Source organism: Hyla sarda, chromosome 7 (assembly GCF_029499605.1).
Source record: "Hyla sarda isolate aHylSar1 chromosome 7, aHylSar1.hap1, whole genome shotgun sequence".
Taxonomy (NCBI): Eukaryota; Metazoa; Chordata; class Amphibia; order Anura; family Hylidae; genus Hyla; species Hyla sarda.
This window is the reverse complement of record NC_079195.1, coordinates 181,571,779-181,592,031: the sequence shown is the minus strand read 5'-3', so window position 1 is coordinate 181,592,031 and position 20,253 is coordinate 181,571,779. Positions and strand designations below refer to the sequence as shown.

The 20,253-nt window shown below is 43.0% G+C and overlaps 1 protein-coding gene across 1 annotated transcript; it reads left to right on the top strand.

Moving 5' to 3' along the window:
• The first annotated feature begins 1,107 nt into the window (after positions 1–1,107).
• Positions 1,108–19,197, top strand: LOC130282828 (protein kinase C delta type-like). The gene is made up of 4 exons (XM_056531643.1): positions 1,108–1,713; positions 1,798–2,073; positions 12,374–12,690; positions 18,094–19,197. The coding sequence occupies exons 1-4, from the start codon at positions 1,387–1,389 to the stop codon at positions 18,650–18,652; spliced, it is 1,479 nt and encodes a 492-aa protein (XP_056387618.1). The 5' UTR covers positions 1,108–1,386; the 3' UTR covers positions 18,653–19,197.
• The last annotated feature ends 1,056 nt before the right edge of the window (positions 19,198–20,253 follow it).

Sequence of the window (20,253 nt, the reverse complement as noted above, 5' to 3'; positions counted from 1 at the left end):
CCTATAATTGTCTGCACCCTCATATAACCCTCCATCTGTCTGCACCTCCAAATCACCCTCCATTTGTCTGAGCCCCCATATAACCTGTTAGTAAGGTTCCCTGTGTGTCAGTAAGATCCTTCACCTGTCAGTAAGCCCACCTGTGAGTCAGTGTGATCCTCTGCCTGTCAGTAAGGCCCTTTCTATGTCAGTAAGATCCTCTGCCTGTCAGTATGTCCCTCTCTGTGTCAGTAAAATCCTCCACCTGTCAGTAAGACTTTCTTTGTGTCAGTAAGATCCTCTCCCTGACAGAAGCCTTCTCTGTGTCAGTAAGATCCTTCACCTGTCAGTAAGACTTTCTCTGTCAGTAAGATCCTCTGCCTGTCAGTATGTCCCTCTCTGTGTCAGTAAGATCCTCCACCTGTCAGTAAGACTTTCTCTGTGTCAGTAAGATCCTCTCCCTGTCAGAAAAGCCTTCTCTGTGTCAGTAAGATCCTCCGCTGACAGTAAGATTCTCCTGTGTAAACCACATAGTAAACCTTAGATAATGTTGGAGGAACACTTTCCAAACACTAATGCTTTCTCGGGGAAACATTGGTGAACCTGGGTGGTGGAGGACCTTAGAAAGGACCCATTTTTGCCCTCGCTATAATCTCTCTCTGGTTGGAATTCTGCATTCATTATATGAGACCTAGTGAAGATGATTGTTCAGCAAAGTCAATTGTAAATCTGTCTACATCTTATATAGAACATCTCATTCTCCCATAACTAAGACTGGACACCCACAAATTTCTATGATAAAAAATATTTATGGTGCTCGGCTTAAAAATAAAGGTCCCAGTGGTGGTGAAGCCGTATGATGTCCTATATACTGCTTTTTGGATTTAGCAAAACCTGTGCAGAGGAAAAGTTGACCAGTTGCCCATAGCAACCAATCAGATGGCTTCTTTTACTTTTCATAGGCCATTTTAAAAAAATGTAAGAAGCAATGTGATTGGTTGCTATGGGCAACTGGTCAACTTTTCCTCTGGACAGGTTTTGATAAATCTCCTCCTATGGACATAATCTAATGTATCTGAGTGATGACACTTATTGAATGTAGCAGAACATTATAGGCCATTACAAGGCTTTATTATTTCTGCCATTAGCAGCAAGTACATGGTCTGGTTTATTCCAGCCTCCTTATTCTAACCTTCCAGCAGAGTTTATGGGCACCACTGCCAACCTATACAACACATAAAAGTCACATCACCTGCCCCATCTACTAATAATAAAGCACTACAAGAACCAGCCATGAATATCTCCATTCTTCTGGACCCTAGGCTATCACCCATGATGCCTATATCACAATGTATATGGATCCACAGGTCCCTGGACCACTGGTAGCAGGTGCCACCTGATGTTTTGATGACATCACGTCACCTGGACAACGGCTGTTGTTGTTGTTTACCCACAACTGTCAGTTGGACCGAGCGGACGGACGTCTACAGGATCCCAAAGATGGCGGCTACTGGAAGAAGAGGAGATGTCGAGAAGGAGAGAGGAGAGAAGAGGGAAGAGGAGAGCGGAGGAAAGAGGAAGAGGGAAGAGGAAAGCGAGGAGGTGAAGGAGAGCGGAAAGAAGAGGAAGGAGGAAGAGGTGAGCGAGGAGGTGAAGAAGAGGAAGAGAGAAGAGGAAAGCGAGGAGGTGAAGGAGAGCAGAGAGAAGAGGAAGGAGGAAGATGTGAGCGAGGAGGTGAAGAAGAGGAAAAGAGAAGAGGAAAGTGAGGAGGTGGAGAAGACAGGAGTGAAGAGGAAGGAGGAAGATGTGAGCGAGGAGGTGAAGAAGAGGAAGAGAGAAGAGGAAAGCGAGGAGGTGGAGAAGACAGGAGAGAAGAGGAAGGAGGAAGAGGTGAGCGAGGAGGTGAAGAAGAGGAAGAGAGAAGAGGAAAGCGAGGATGTGGAGAAGAGGAGAGGAGAAGATGCCAGATTATTGGAGGATGAGGAGCCAAGACCAGGCACCAGCCAGGACCCCGGAACATCAAGCTCCTACCCCAAATTTAACATCTATCACCTAACTATCCATCAGGTATTGGGTAGGGGCAGCTTTGGAGTGGTAAGTTTATTTATTTTTTTATTTTTTTTTGTTAAATGGACAGTCAATGTGGTTTTTCCCATTGATATTCTGCAGCTAATTGTAAGTCTAGAAAATAACTAGCCCCATCTTCACTAATATATATCACATATCTGCAGCACTAGAGACCTCCAGTAATATTTATGTCCCTATTTATATCCCATTTCAGTAGATTTAGGCAGTGGTTATACACAGCTGTTTGATCCTACCCACCATGCTGCAGCTTAGTGTCAGAGTCTTTGCAATCTTCTTATAGCGTAGGCCATCTTAATGTAGAGCAACGATGTGGGGCCATGTTGAACTTCCAGTGACCAGTATTAGAGAGTGTGAGAGCGATTTAGGACATTGCTCCCCATTCACACCTGAGACATGTAACCAGGGCTGCCATCAGAAATTTTGGGGCGCCTTATGCAGCTTAATTCCAGGCCCCCCCCCCAGTGTCATGCCCGCGAGTCCGCCCCAGGGCCAACCCCCAACCCATTTTTTTTCCTAATGATATATTTCCAATTACTTTATAGAAGATTGTAGTGCAGTAATACACTGTGCTGCAAAGTAATTTTACTGCGCCACACTCTGCTGTAATCTAATATACTGAATACTGTGAAACTTTCTGTGTACTTTCTCCAGCACAATGTCCACCTCTATATAGTTGTAGACCCCCTCTCTGCCCCCACACATATATATATATATATATATATATATATATATATATAGTTGTACACCTCCTCTGTGCCCCCATATATAGTTGTACACCCATCTTTGCCCCATATATAGTTATAGGCCAATTTTGTGCCCCATATATAGTTGTAGGCCCCTGTGCCCCATATATAATTGTAGGTCCAACGTGCCTCCAATATACATGATTGTAGACCCCCTTTGTGCCCCTGTGTGTAATGATGGCCCACCCTTTGAGCTCCCACAGTTATAGGCCCCACCTTTCAGCTCCCACAGTTAGTTATAGGCCCCCCCTTTCAGCCCCCACAGTTATAGGTAGTCCCCCCTTTCAGCCCCCAATGTTAGTTATAGCCCCCCCTTTCAGCCCCCACAGTTAAATATAGCCCCCCCTTTCAGCCCCCACAGTTAAATATAGCCCCCCCTTTCAGCCCCCACAGTTAAATATAGCCCCCCTTTCAGCCCCCACAGTTAAATATAGCCCCCCCTTTCAGCCCCCACAGTTAAATATAGCCCCCCTTTCAGCCCCCACAGTTAAATATAGACTCCCCCCCTTTCAGCCCCCACAGTTAAATATAGACTCCCCCCTTTCAGCCCCCACAGTTAAATATAGCCCCCCCTTTTAGCCCCCAGTTAAATATAGCCCCCCTTTTCAGCCCCCACAGTTAAATATAGGCCCCCCTTTCAGCCCCACAGTTAAATATAGGCCCCCCTTTCATCCCCCAGTTAAATATAGCCCCCCCTTTCAGCCCCACAGCCAAATATAGGCCCCCCTTTTCAGCCCCCAGTTATAGGCCCCCCTTTCAGCCCCCAGTTAAATATAGGCCCCCCTTTCAGCCCCCACAGTTAAATATAGGCCCCCCCTTTCAGCCCCCACAGTTAAATATAGGCCCCTTCTTTCAGCCCCTACAGTTAAATATAGGCCCCCCCTTTCAGCCCCGAGTTAAATATAGGCCCCCCTCTTCAGCCCCCACAGTTAAATATAGGCCCCCCCTTTCAGCCCCCTCAGTTAAATATAGCCCCCCCCCCTTTCAGCCCCCTCAGTTAAATGTAGGCCCCCCCTTTCAGCGCCCTCAGTTAAATATAGGCCCCCCCTTTTAGCCCCCAGTTAAATATAGACCCCCTTTTCAGCCCCCACAGTTAAATATAGGCCCCCCTTTCAGCCCCACAGTTAAATATAGGCCCCCTTTCAGCCCCCAGTTAAATATAGGCCCCCCTTTCAGCCCCCACAGTTATATATAGGCCCCCCTTTCAGCCCGCTCAGTTAAATATAGGCCCCCCTTTCAGCCCCCAGTTAAATATAGGCCCCCCCTTTTTAGCCCCCACAGTTAAATATAGGCCCCCCCTTTCAGCCCCCTCAGTTAAATATAGGCCCCCCCTTTCAGCGCCCTCAGTTAAATATAAGCCCCCCTTTCAGCCCCCACAGTTGAAATAGGCCCCCCTTTGTGCCCCAACAAGTAGTTATAGGCCCCATGTACCCCCACAGACATACTGCCTCCAGACATACACGGTATATGGCTGGAGGCAGTATGTCTGTGCTCTGACCACTGCTCCTCCGGTTCGGGGCCTACGGATCAGAGCAGTGGGCCCCCAGACTGGAGGAGTAGTGGTCGGAGCATTGAAGGCAGCCTGCTGTGGTTACCTTCCTGACCCGATGTCAGCCACGCGTCTTCCAGGCAGCTCCTCCGCTCCAGTTCTTCTTTGGGGCGCCGCTTTCCTCTGACTTCTGGGCTGGCTTGCCGCGTCATAGCGCACCGAACTTGCCTACGCGTGGCAAGTTCGTTGCGCTAGTACCTCCCGACGGTCACTGCAGTTTTTTTTTTTTTTTAAAGTGGCAGCGGCCTACGAGGTATGTGCGGCAGGGCCGGGGCCCGGGAAAGAGGGTAACTGACTGACTGATTGTACATTGTACAGAGTACGGTCAGTCAGTCAGTGGAAAATGGCAGGCCCCCAGCGGTCAGTGAGTGACAGTCACTCACTGACTGACTAGGAGTAAAAAAAAATAAAAAATTTGGGCCCGGCCCCCCTCGGGACCTGGCCCCTTACGGGAGTACCGGCTGTACCCAGCTGTTGGCGGCCCTGCATGTAACACCAATGAGTCACAATTACTTATTGGGCCCAATTTGAACATTTCTACTTAGGGTTGTACTCACTTTTTTTTTGCCAAGGTCAAGATATTAATGGCTTTATGATGAGTTATTTGGGTGGGGGGGGGGGGGGACAATATTAAACACTGTTACACTTGACCTTATAGAAGAGTTTCATTTCTTCTGTGTTGTCACATGAAAAGATAAAATAAAATATGTTAAAACATGTGAAGGTTGTACTCACTTATGTCAGATACTGTAAATGTTATAACTGTAGTAATCTTTTTTTAAGCCATTTATCTATTTTTTGCACTGACACTTGACTGAACATATATGTATTTCTCATGTGTTGAACATACAATGTCACTATGATGAATTGTCTTTATACATTTATGATGAATATGCACGTTATACTTGTTATACTTGATATTACTTTATTTGGTAATTACGTGTCTGGGTAAATATAGACCCTTAGTGATGTGTGTGAACATGCTTGAAAAAAGCTTCAACAAGAAGCAGAAATGTGGCAGTGATTTAACTATTATATGGAGAGCTGCAATATTTTTTTTATATACTATATACCCATACATACAGACACTGTGATCTGTAGTTTTTGCCGGTACCACTTGTGCATTGTATTGATTGTTTGATTACTTTTTATGTGTTGATGTAACAAAAATTGGCAATTTTTTTTTGCATTCACATCATTGACAATGCAATATCAGGAATGTGAACCAAAGTGAAATAATTGCAGATTTTTGGTCATATCATATCTGAGAAACAATGGAATAAAAGTGATGAAAAAGTCAAATATACGCAAAAGTTATGTTACAGTGGTACTACGTGGAAAACTTTTTTTTTTTAAATAAACTAGTGCCAGAAAGTTAAACAGATTTGTAAATTACTTCTATTAAAAAATCTTAATCCTTCAGGTACTTTTTAGGGGCTGTATACTACAGAGGAAATGGTTTTCTTTTTGGATTTCTCTGATGTCATGACTACAGTGCTCTCTGCTGACCTCTGCTGTCCATTTTAGGAACTGTCCAGAGCAGCATATGTTTGCAATGGGGATTTGTTCTCTGGACAGATCCAAAAATGGACAGCAGAGGTCAGCAGAGAGCACTTTGGTTATGACAGAAGAGAAATCCAAAAAGAAAACCATTTCCTCTGTAGTATACAGCCCCTAAAAATTACTGGAAGGATTAAGATTTTTTAATAGAAGTAATTTACAAATCTGTTTAACTTTCTGGAACCAGTGTATGGATTTAAAAAAAAAAAGTTTTCCATGGGAGTACCCCTTTATTAAAAACTACAGATAATGGTGCAAAAAATTCTCATACAGCACTGTATGCAGAAAAATAAGAAAGTAATAGGAGGTCAGAATAGGGAAATGTTAAACATACTTTGCCTTTTTTTAAAGAAGTGCAGTAATAGAAAAGAATGCAAACATGAGTATCATTTTAATTGTATTCATCCACATAATTAAAGGGGTACTCCTGTGCAAAACTTTTTTTTTAATCAACTGGTGCCAGAAAGTTAAACAGATTTGTAAATTACTTCTATTAAAAAATCTTAATCTTTCCAGTACTTTTTAGGGTCTGTAAACTACAGAGGAAATTGTTTTCTTTTTGGAACACAGAGCTCTCTGCTGACCTCATGACCACAGTGCTCTCTGCTGACATCTCTGTCCATTTTAGGAACTGTCCAGAGCAACACATGTTTGCTATGGGGATTTTCTCCTACTCTGGACAGTTCTTAAAATGGACTGATATGTCAGTCCAGTGTTGTCATGATGTCAGCAGAGAGCTCTGTGTTCCAAAAAGGAAACCATTTCCTCTGTAGTATTCAGCAGCTAATAAGTACTGAAAGGATTAAGATTTTTTTATAGAAGTAATTTACAAATCTGTTTAACTTTCTGGCACCAGTTGATAAAAAAAAAAAGTTTTCCATGGGAAAACATGTCAATTTCACTGTAAAATGCATTGCTTAAAACCAAAACCCCCAAAAATTAGCAAAATTGTGATTTTCTTTAATCTATTTTCTTTTCAATTTTAAATTCAAATTTAAGGTGTCTTTATAAAGTACATTTTGTTGTGAAAAAACAAACATATGGGTCTGTGGATGGAAAAATAAAAGAATTATGGCTCTTGAAAGGTGTAAACTAAAAAATGTGTAAACTAAAATTTGTTGTGTCCTCAAGGCCAAAATTTGCTGTGTCTCTAAAGGGGTATTCCAGAAATTATATTTTATTTGACATTTGACTATGCTACAGAGGCTGTAAAGTTAGTGTAGTTAATAATGTAGTGTCTGTACCCGTATGTGACGGATTTCTCACAATTCTTATGTGATTTTCACCCCAATATTTACTTTTAACATCATACAAAATTACTGTTGTCTCAGATTTTTCCCAGGTTGCAATGCGGCCGAGACCTGACTCACTAGTCAGCTGATGACAGGGAGCCTGTCTGCTTCAATGGGTGGAGCGATCGCTTGGTGGGAGAGAGATCAATCTGCAACTATTGCAACAACTGTAGGCACCCTGATTGAAAACCACAGGTCTTTTGAATGAATGCTGCTCATTTATGGGAGTGTGACTGATGTGTGGGAGGGAGGAAAATGGAATTATGGGCTTTGTAGGCAAAGAAGTAAACTCAAAAAGGAAATACTAGTTCACAAAAAGCTAGCCACAGCGTTATGGTAATCTCACGCCATTTAGCCCCAAGACAAGCGCAGATCCTTCCTAAGCATGTCCATTAATGTCTGCCAGGTATGTACTAAAATCACCTTATGGTGGATAACCCTTTAAAGGGGTTAAATGACCAGCATCAAAGTGATCTCCATTGTTGGTCATTACTGGCTGGTGTTTCTGTAGGTTGAGTCAGCACCGCCAGGTATTTGGCACTAGAGAGGCAGGATTCCTCTAGTGCCTGAAGTTCGGCTATGCTGACCCCCCCAGTAAGTTAAAAAGTATGAATTGAGAGATGGCACAACCCTCCCCCCCCCCCCTCTAACATGGGGTGGACCACTCCCCCGCTGCCCCCCCTGCCTGAGAGTGATAGGAGTGTGATTACAGCTACCACATTCCTATCACCCTCAGCCAATGCAGATCTGGAGGTGTCTGCAGTATAAGACATATTCTAACAGCAGAAAAGTAACTGCAGCTCTGGAAGTGACAGGAGGATAAGACATGTTGTGACAGCAGAATAGTGACAGCAGCTCTTAAGGTGACTGGAGGATAAGTCAAAATGTAACAGCAGAATACTGACTGCAACTCTGGAGATGACTGGAGTATAACACATGATGTGAGAGCAGAATAGTGGCTGCAGCTCTAGAGGTGAAAGGAGCTTAAGACATGATGTAAAAGCAGAATAGTGGTTGCAGCACTGGAGGCAACTTGAGGATGCGACAAGATGTAACAGTAGAAAAGTAAGTACAGCTTTGGCAGTAACAGGAGGACGAGATATGGTGTAACAGCAAAATAGTGTCTACCATGCTGTGCCTGTATTTATCTGAATAAAGCTTGAAGTTTTTTTACCTGCTACCGTGGTGCCGGATACTTCTATTGCTGTCCATGTCTGGGGAGGGGAACGCTACCCGACAGTCCAGGCACAGGAGCGGAGGAAAGGATCAGAGCAGTGAAGCACATTTTATTAACAGCAAAAAAGTGAGTACACACACTTTGTCTCTGTCTTCTTCCTCTGTGAACGTGAATCAGGTACCTGTCATAGTGCCAAAAGAAAAAAAAGTGATATGTTGCTCAGTACCTAATCCTGATCCTGTACATATAAAATGTTATGTGTCTAGGACCTATATATCCCTAACAGATAGCATTTATATCTTGGTCACTTGCTTTGTCTTCTTGCCTTGTGGAGGGGGCGTGTCCATCTCTTTCCCTCACGGAGTCTGGGAGCAGCCTGGCAGTCTGCAGATCTTTCTAAATTAGTGCAAGGATTTTAGTGATAAAAACACAGTAGTTTTTATGCATACATTTTATATCTGTTCCTAGTAAAGATGGATGCTATTCCAGCTTTACAAGGAACAGATAGAAAATGTGTGTCATTCAGCTTTAACAGACTCCTGAATGTCTGTTCAGCTTCTTTGTCATTCAGGAGTCAGAGAAAGCTTTGGCTGTTCAAGCATGCTGGGAGTTGTAGTTTTGCAATAGCTTTAGCTGCAGTGTTTGTAAAGCACTGTGTTAGAACAGTGTTGCCTTTAGCTGTTGCAAAACTACAACTCCCAGCATGCCCACACATCCTTTGTCTGTAGTTTTGCAAGAGATGGAGACACACAGCTGGAGAATACCCAGCTCTAACACAGAGTTTTACAAAGATTGTAACTCCAGCTGTTGCAAAACTACAACTCCCATCATGGTAGTTGTAGTTTAGAAATAGCTGAAGGCTGCAGTGGTGATCTCCTATACTGGATACCAACACACTTTATGGCCTGTATCCAGTATGCTGCAAAATTCAGAGTAGTCTGTCTGCATAAAGACTGATGACCCCTAGTGGTGGTTATTTTCATTTTTCCTTTTTTAGTAATTTTTTTTTTTATAAATGTGTATTTAAAAAAGTCATCTTATCAGTAGTACTACAAAATATAAAAAGTTTTTCAACATGACAGTGTCTCTTTAAGCATGCTCCTATCGGTGAAGGGGAGGAGTTCCTGCACGGAATAAAGATATGTGGTGGCACCCTGCCTCCGTCCTACATGCCCCTAGGCCTTATGTCCCCCCTTGCTATCCTCCTGCACTGGCTCTTAGAAGATCAGGGAGAATGCAAGCTGGAGCTCTCTATATAATACATACAGACCTTCAGCTTGCATGCTCCCCGAGAAGCAGCAAGACCTACGGTGGCCGGGCCATCCGTGCCTGACCTGTCACACGCCCCTGCTACAGAGAAGCTGTCATCTGGCCAATTGTATTGCATCATAGCTGTAGTCACTTGTAAGTTCTGCAGTGATCATGGGTGAAACAACAACTCCCAGCATAAACTTATTACTGCTAAGATTTTACTGGGAGCTATAGTATCACATGGTACAAACTTATTGAGCAATTGCCCCTTACTTTGCATCACAACAGGCTAAAAAATTACTTAGGGGGGCATTATAGGGTGACATCATTTTCTACCACAACGGGTGACATTAACCTTAGCAACACCACTGGTGCTCTGTAATAGCTAGAGGCAAAGAGCTCGCTGTTACTGCGCTCCTCTGTGTGTGCCGCTGTGTCAGTCAATGGGAGGTCAGCAGAGAAAGGTGTTGGCGGCCCTCTGATACTCGGACACATTATAAAGAATTTATTCTCTTTTGGCTATAAAACAATGAAATATACACAGAAACATATGAGTGGAATAAGCTTTTTAACCCCCATTACAAGGATGTGATAGATGCCCATTACAAGGATATGATAGATGCCCATTACAAGGATGTGATAGATGCCCATTACAAGGATGTGATAGATGCCCATTACAAGGATGTGATAGATGCCCATTACAAGGATGTGATAGATGCCCATTACAAGGATGTGATAGATGCCAATTACAAGGATGTGGTAGATGCCCATTACAAGGATGTGGTAGATGCCCATTACAAGGATGTGATAGATGCCCATTACAAGGATGTGATAGATGCCCATTACAAGGATGTGATAGATGCCCATTACAAGGATGTGATAGATGCCCATTACAAGGATGTGATAGATGCCCATTACAAGGATGTGATAGATGCCCTTTTTCATCCATTATGCCTGGGCTGCCAAAAACAAAACAAAACTGTAACTCACATTCCGCTACTCCCCCCGTGTGCCAATATCGGTCTTCTATCTTCTGGGCCCGGTCTTTTTCCGCATCTTGGAGCTTATCGCTGGCCGCAGTGATGTCTCGCCTTACATGACACTGTGCTCAGTCTATCACCAGCCAAGGCAGGAGGGACATTGCTGTGGCCGGCTATAAGCTGAGCGCAGTGCCCCACTGAGAGACGTGATTGGCGGGCACCGCCTCTGTTATATGCTTGGAGTACTGGTAGTACCACAATAATGACAGACATATAGTTGATATTGGATTTTGCACAGTATTTAGTAAAATTCTAATTATAAAAATACATAATGAATAAAAAGTTTTAAAAAATTAAGAAAAAAATATATTATTTTTACAATTACATGGACCCCTTATCCATTTGTAATACTGCCGGCTACATTTTCAGGTCCCTGCCCGTTCACATAAATCATTCCCTGATTGAAAAAAAAAAAAAAATGTGTGTATATATATATATATATATATATATATATATATATATATATATATATATTAAAATATCTAAAATTTGTTCCCTACAAATTTTCCCATCCATACTGCATCATTTTATCTATCTATCTATCTATCTATCTATCTATCTATATATATATATATATATATATATATATATATATATGTATATATATATAACACTCAATGTGTGTATGTGTGTATGTATGTGTGTAAGTTCCAGCATCACGGGGTTTTTGTTTAAAGTCCCATACAAGTCCATGGGAATTACTGTATATGTTACTGCATAACTTCCAAACGGCTGGAGATATAATACTTGGTCACATGTTACTTATATGTCCACTTAAAATATAGGATAGCTAATTTAACCCTTAACTACCCCCATTTGTGAGGGTCAGGGTTTTTGTTTAAAGTCCCATGCAAATCAATGGGAAATGTATGTTCCCACATAGGAGGTCGAGATATGAGGACTGGATAGGAGGTCGAGATATGAGGACTGGATAGGAGGTCGGGATAGGAGGTCGGGATATGAGGAAGGGATAGGAGGACGGGATAGGAGGATGGGATAGGAGGTCGGGATAGGAGGTTGGGATATGGCATCAATATATGAGGAGGGGATATGAAGTCAAAAGCTTCCTCCTTTGTTTATTTTCCTCCCCAACAAGGATTAGGAAGGAAAAACTGGGCAATGCTGGGTACTCAGCTAGTATATATATATTTATTTATTTTAATAGTAAAATGGAATAGCTAAAGTAAAAAATAAAAATAAAAATAAAAACACGCCTGCAAAAACAATGTTAAAACCCACATGGATTTTTTTTTGTGTTTTTTCACTCCCACACTATGGAGAAAAATACAGCGATTTTCCCAAAAAAACGCCATAGTCTCATAAGGCCGCTTATAGGAATCACTAAAGGATAAAAAAAAACACCAATTAGAAAAACGAAAAAAGTGGATATGGCATTTTGTAGTTCCTTATTGACTTGCAGCTAACATTTGCCCACGCTGTGCAGTAGAATGGGTGTTTTTTTGGGACTTTTTTTTTTTTTTTCAACTACATCCCTATTACATCTCATATGTACCACGGCATGGAAATAACAATGACCATCACCCCACAGTCCCTAACTGGTTGGCTCTAGATATACCTCTAGTTATACCTAGTTATAACAAGTTGGCTCTAGTTATACCAATGGGATATTGTCAAAAGGAAATATTTCCCATAGTCTTCCACTATTTACTATTGCTCTCTTTGCTTTCTTTCAGGTGGGCCTGGCATCACTCCCCGGCCGAAACAACTACGTGGCCATCAAGGGAATCACCAAGACAGGGGACAATGCAGCGACCCTGCAGAGAGAGAGACGGATCCTCATGCTGGCCCGAGACTGCCCGTTCCTGTGTCACCTGTATGCTGCACAGCAGTCTCAGGACCATGCATTCTTCATCACCGAGTACCTGTCCGGCGGCAGCCTGGAGGCTTTACTCAGAATGTGCAGCTGTCTGAACACCGACAACGTAAGATTCTACACAGCAGAGATTGCATGCGGCCTCCAGTTCCTTCACGGACATAACATCGTCCACCGGTAAGTCTAACTTCCCCACACCTGTCTCCTTGTCATGTTGTAAATAATGCACCCAACTTTCCCAGAATCCTGAATTTTGTTATGCTTTGTGGTGGTACAGTTCATGACCCCTTCACCATTGTCGATCTTTAAAGATTTCCTGTGATGTCCCAGCACCAAAAGCTGTCCTGTGGGCTGCGGATCTCCTTGGGCATGCATTTTTCACTGTGTATTATATAATGTATGTACTGTATCTTTAACCCCTTCCCGCAGAATCACGTCATTCAGTTAACCCCGCGATGCACAGCATCGCACGGGTTAACTGGCAGAAGTCCCGCTGTTTCAAGCAGGGGACAACTTCTGCAACACCTTCCAGGACCATCTGTCGATGGTCCTGGTCAGCGATCACTGTGATTGGTCCCAGTGGACTAATCACAGTGAATGAGCTGACTGGGGGTAAAGTTCATTTCCCCTGCTCTGCCCGCCACTAGAAGTCTGAGCAGAGCAGGGGAAGATGATGCCGAGAGCTGCTGTGGAGACAGCAGCACTTATCAAGTACCGGCACGGCAGTGGGGACCGGCGGCAGGCTCTCAGCAGCTGGAGGCACACGGGTTGGCGGCGGGCAAGTGGAGGAGGCGGCGGGCGGCATCTGCATCAGAGGCAGCAGTGAAGCTCTTCACTGCTGCTTCTGGTAGTTTCAAAACTACAACACCCAGCATGCCTTTTGGCTGTCTGGGCATGCTGGGTGTTGCAGTTTTGCAACATCTGGAGGGCCGCCGTTTGGATCAATCTGTGCTCTTCCAGATGTTGCAAAACTACAACTCCCAGCATGCCCAGACAGTCCAGGCATGCTGGGAGTTGTAGTTCTGTAACATCTGGCCCTTCAACTGGCCCTTGCAACAGCTGGAGGCGCACGGGTTGGGAAACACTGAGTTAAGTAACAAACTCTTAGTGTTTTGCAACCAGTGTACCTCCAGCTGTTGCATAACTACAACCCCCATGCACAGACAGCCAAAGGGTATGCTGGGAGTTGTAGTTTTGCCTTCCCCACAGGGGGTTTAACTGTGAGTTTCTCGCTGCAAGTTTGAAATGCAGCTATTTTCCGCTGTAGCTCAAAACTCGCTGTAAACCCGCCCGTGTGAATGTACCCTAAAAACAATACACTACACTGACACAAAATAAAGAGTAAAACACTACATATACACCCCCTTACACTGCCCCCCCCCTCGCCCCTCCCCAATAGAAATGAAAAATATCAGGTATGGCACTGTTTTCAAAACGGAGCCTCCAGCTGTTGCAAAACAACAACTCCCAGTATTGCGGGACAGCCATTGACTGTCCAGGCATGCTGGGAGTTTTGCAACAGCTGGAGACACCCTGTTTGGGAAACACTGCCTTAGAATACCCCTATGTCCACCCCTATGCAAATCCTTAATTTAGGCCTCAGATAGGCATGGCACTCTCTCACTTCGGAGCACTGTCGTATTTCAAGGAAACCGTTTAGGGCCACATATGGGGTATTTCCGTAATCGGGAGAAATTGTCTAACAATTTTTTGGGGGGCTTTTTCTCCTTTTACCCCCTATGAAAAGGTAAAGTTGGGGTCTACTCCAGCATGTTATTGTAAAAAATAAAAAAAAATGTTACACTAACATGCTGGTGTTTCCCCATACTTTTTTATTTTCACAAAAGGTAAAAGGAAAAAAAGACCCCAAAGTTTTTAATGCAATTTTTCCTGAGTACGGAAATACCCCATATGTGGGAGTAAAATGCTCTGCGTGCGCACAACAGGGCTCAGGAGTGAGAGCACCATGTACATTTCAGGTGATTTGCACAGGGGTGGCTGATCGTTACAGCGGTTTTGACATAAAAAAAAAAAACACCTACATGTGACCCCATAGTGAGCCTTAACACCCCACACCTGTTTGAAGAATTTTCATTGAAAATGAAAAATTTGTGTTTTTTCACTAAAATGCTGGTGTTATCCCAAATTTTTCATTTTCTCAAGGTGTAATAGTAAAAAAGCCCCCCAAAATCTGTATATAAATGCCCTATAAGTAGACGTAAAGTGCTCTGCAGGCGAACTACAATGCTCAGAAGAGAAGGAGCGCCATTGGGATTTTGTCGAAAGAATTTGGTTGGAATTGAAGGCCATGTGCGTTTACAAAGCCCCCATGGTGCCAGAACAGTGGACCCCATCCACATGTGACCCCATATTGAAAATTACACCCCTCACGTAATGTAATAAGGGGTTCAGTGAACATTTACACCCCACAGGCATTTGACCTATTTTGTGTACAGTCATCCATGAAAATGAAAAATTAGATTTTTCATTTGCACAGCCCACTGTTCCAAAAGTCTGTCAAACACCAGTGGGGTATAAATGCTCACTGCACCCCTTATTACATTTGGTTAGGGGTGCAGTGAGGTCACATGTGTGGGGGGGTTTCTGCTGTTCTGGCACCATGGGAGCTTTGTAAACGCACATGGCACCCGACTTCCATTCCAAACAAATTCTCTCTCCAAAAGCTTTTTTTTCCTGAGCATTGTAGTTCGCCTGCAGAGCACTTTACGTCCACATATGGGGTATTTCCACACGAGGTTACAAATTTTGGGGGGCATTTTTTCCTATAACCTCTTGTAAAAATATTGAATTTGGGGGGAAAAAAATGCATTTTAGTGAAAAAAAATGTTTTTTCATTTACACATCCGACTTTAACGAAAAGTCGTCAAACACCGCTGGGGTGTTAAGGCTCACTGTACCCCTTGTTACGTTCCTTGAGGGGTGTAGTTTCCAAAATGGTATGCCATGTGTTTTTTTTTTTTTGCTGTCCTTGCACCAAAGGGGCTTCCTAAATGGGACATGCTCCCCAAAAACCATTTCATCAAAATTTGCTTTCCGAAAGCTAAATGTGACTCCTTCTCATCTGAGCATTGTAGTTCGCACACAGAGCGTTTGACGTCCACACATGGGGTATTACCATACTCAGAAGAGATGGGGTTACAAATTGTGGGTGTCATTTTTCCTATTACCCCTTGTAAAAATGTAAAATATGGGGGGAAAACCAACATTTTAGTGGGAAAAAAAATTCATTTACACATACAACTTTAACAGAAAGTCGTCAAACACCTGTGGGGTGTTAAAGCTCACTGTACCACTTGAGGGGTGTAGATTCCAAAATAATAAGCTATGTGTTTTTTTTTTTTTTTTTTTTTTTTTTTGCTGTTATGGAACCATAGGGGCTTCCTAAATGCGACACGCCCCCTAAAAACCGTTTCAGCAAAATTCACTCTCCAAAATCCCATTGTCGCTCCTTCCCTTCTGAGCCCTCTAGTGCACCTACAGAACACTTGACATACACATATGAGGTATTTCCTTACTTGATAGAAATTGGGTTACACATTTTGGGTGGCATTTTCTCCTTCTAGCCTTTATAAAAATGCTAATACTGGGTCTACAGGAACATGTTAGTGTAAAAAATAGAGATTTAGAATGTTCTCCTTCACTTTGCTGCTATTCCCTTGAGAAAGTCCAGGCTGATGAAACATACGTTGGGGCGGTGGTGACAGGTCTCCATTATGGGTAAGTGAGTACCAGCTTTGTTAGTGCTTTTACTTTCATGCACTGTTAGTGTCCATTCCAGCTATCCTGAGTGGGTAGCTGGACATTATATTGGTAAAGGTTATATACCCCTTTTCTTGTCCTATTGGACATTATTATTGGACACCCATTACTGCTGCTGTAGATCTCACTGTTTATATACTTCATACCTGTCTTACCACCTTCTTTTCGGATTGGTTATCCGTTTACAATCATTGACCTTGTATAATGTTAATATTTAGTAGTCATATTTGTGATTTTAAAGAGTATTAATAAAATTATTTTAGTTTTATCAGTAGTCATGGCTCTAGTGTTTCTCTATAAGTATATAAAATTTATTTTCAGAGCTATACTGTAGCATTGGTTTATAGACCCGCAGCGAGTTTTAGATATGGTTTATACACCAGTAGTTTCAATGTACATTATACTACAACGCTGCTATTTCTTGTTGCTAATTATTCCTGTGAAATACCTAAAGAGTTAACAAACCTTTTGAATGTCATTTTGAATACTTTGAGGGGTGCAGTTTTTACAATGGGGTCATTTATGGGACATTTCTAATACGAAGACCCCTCAAATACACTTCAAAACAGAACTGTTCCCTGAAAAATTCAGATTTTTAAAATTTTGTGAAAAATAGGAAAATTGCTGCTGAACTTTGAAGCCCTCTGATGTCCTCCAAAAGTAAAAACCTGTCAACTTTATGATGCAAACATAAAGTAGGCATTTTGTAAATGTGAATCAATATATAATGTATTTGGTATGTCTATTTTCCTCACAAGCAGAGAGCTTCAAAGTTAGAAAAATGCGAAATTTGTTAATTTTTCATAAAATTTTGCAGTTTTTAACCAAGAAATGATGCAAGCATTGACAAAAATTTACAACTAAGATAAAGTAGAATATGTCATGAAAAAATAAACTCGGAATCAAATTAATAAGTAAAAGAATCCCAGAGTTATTAATGCTTAAAGTGACAGTGGCCAGATTTGCAAAAAATGCTCTGGTCCTTAAGGCCAATATGACCTCGGTCCTTAAGAGAGAGAGGAGCAGTGATAATCAGGTGACCCTGCCTGCCTAGTGGGAACCCCTAAATTCTCTTGTATATGGTGTTGGGGGGGAGGAGTCGCCCCAGTCTAGCTGCAGAGCTCAAGCTGAGAACTGTGTGGAAAGGAGGAGGAAGTCGTGTGTAGAGAAATCCTGAGGGAAGCCTAAGAAAATATCTTCTAAAGTCAGCCCCACCATTCTGCAAGTGTTCCCCCATACAGCGGAAGCCCCGCCATTCTGCAAGTGTTCCCCCGTACAGCGGAGTCAGCCCCGCCATTCTGCAAGGGTTCCCCTGTACAGCGGAGTCAGCCCCACCATTCTGCAAGTGTTCCCCCATACAGCGGAGTCAGCCCTGCCAATCTGCAAGGGTTCCCCGTACAGCGGAGTCAGCCCCACCATTCTGCAAGTGTTCCCCCGTACAGCGGTGAGTCAAGCTCTGGCGGTGATAGTACTTGGACCTTGTGAGAACCCTAGCCAGAGTGGGAAACCTTTCAGTCTCTAATCTCTAGTCAGTATTATTCAAGTGGATGAAAAGCACCATAAGTCCTATCAAGGCAACAGGGCTCCCAAGGGTTACACTGCATCCCTTCTACTCTTCATACTGTGTGTTGTACCATCTACACCTGCTCAGTAAAAGACAGTTATCCGTAACCCGACGTCGGTGTGTTTCTTACTCCCATTGTCTGGCCCCGGAGAAGCTGATAAGAATTCCTTGCACCCCTGTGGCACCACATTACCATTGTCTTTTATTTATAACTCTTTTTTCTTCTTTCATTGCAGAGATATCAAGCCAGATAACATCATGCTGGATCGAGATGGACACATCCGCATTATAGACCTCGGACTTGCCCAAGATGGCGTCACCTCTTCCAACAAGATCCAAGGAGTGACGGGCACGTTACCATACATGGCCCCAGAGGTGCTCCAGAGGAAGATGTACTATGCAGCAGTTGACTGGTGGAGCCTGGGGATTGTTGTATCCCGGATGTCAGCAGGACGTTCCCCATTTTACTTTGGCTGCAACAGAGAAATGGCTCACGATTCCATCACCAGAGAGAAGCCTAATATTCCATCTTGGCTCCCTGCTGACCTGAAACATCTGATCAAGAAACTGCTGCGTAAGAATCCTGAGAAGCGGCTTGGTGTGAACAGGAACATCAGAGACCATCCATTCTTCACCACCATCAACTGGGAGGAACTGGAGCAGAAGAGAGCACAGCCGCCATTTACACCATTCAAGCCAGCTCTGAAGAAGGGAGACCTGCCGTGGCCAGAGGAAGAGACAGCCCTTCACCCCTTGGAAGGATTCTCTTTCATTGCTCCAAGCTGGGCCTGTTAACATCAGCCCATGGCCACGGCCCAGAGCTCTGTGCCCCCTGACCCATGCCTCTGCTGCTGTATTAGACCTCGGCTTGTCTATAACATCCTCTCTATACCATCTGAATGCTGCAGATTTCCATCAAGTTGTTACCCTGGATCTTAGCTCCACATCCTCCACAGCCTCTGAAGACCCTCTGTACCCCAGGAGCGGCCTGTGCTTGTAACACCTCAGCACAGACCTGGTAAGTATCACACATCATCATATATACATTAGGATCCCACACACATACAGGTAGATAGAAATATACACACAGGTACATACATAGATAGTATAGACACATACACACAGACACACACAACAGATAGCGGTAGATATCGGCTTTGATCCTGGGACTTGTTCCGATCGCCATATTTGGGGTCAGGAAGGAATTTTTCTCCTTTGAGGACAATTGGCTCATTCTTTAAGGGGGTTTTTGCCTTCCTTGGGATCATTCCAGCCATAAATAGGTAACATAACATAATGTACAAAAAATAAATGAATAATAATAATAATAATAAAAAAAAGTATTATATATGAATATATTAAAAAAAAAATACATAATAGTTTACCATACTAGATAGGTCATGTACTGGCTTTTGATCCTGGGACTTGTTCCGATTGCCATATTTGGGGTCAGGAAGGAATTTTCCCCCCTTACATAAGGATAATTGGCTCTTTCCTCAAGGGGGTTTTCGCCTTCCTTTGGATCAACACAGTATATAAAAAAGCTTTGCTTTTACATTTATACATTACACATAGCAAAATAAAACATAACACACATTTCTAAAATTTGCAGAATCCCAGTATCCCCTTCCTGTAACTATATAAACGAAATAAAATGTCCTTTTTCCCCTTTACATCATTGTGTCTGTGTCTTTATTTCCATTGTTTGATCATGTATTGTTCTAATAAATACAGTGAAACCTCTTTGAGAAGACCACCCAAATTTCTTCTGGTCTTCTATTGCAGTGGTGTCCTAAAAACAAGACCACTATGGGGGTGGTCTTTTCAAAGAGGTGGTACAAAGCTTCATTTGCACTTAATGTATTATATTGTTGCATAATGTTTGATACATTTGCACATATTTAATGGAATTGGGTAGTGCAAACATTTGACAACTTTTTGTTGAATAGAATAAAAGTGTTTAAAAAAACCATGGCACTTAAACCATGTCTCCTTTTGTTAGGCCAAACATGTATAACTGATGGTGTAAATTAGCAAAAAGAAAAAAATGGCACAATATGCTGGATAAATATGTCTACAAAGTCAAAGACAGAAAAAAATTGTGCAAAATGTGCCTAAGAACTGACACATGGTGCTTGATAAATTCTCCCCAAGGCGCCTAAAATTTAAAAAAAATTATCTTCCCCTATAAACGGGTATAGATGGAGGCAGGGGCGTACCTAGAGCATTTGGCACCCGGGGCGGACCCTTTGTTTGCCCCCCTCCCCCCCCCCCCCCACACACACGCACCCCCCTTAATTACACCCCCTCCCCTCCCCCAGGGGCGGACTGACAACACTCGGGGCCCCTGGACCAAAAAAAAAGGCAAGGGCCCCTGCTAGGCTTTGCAGTTCGTC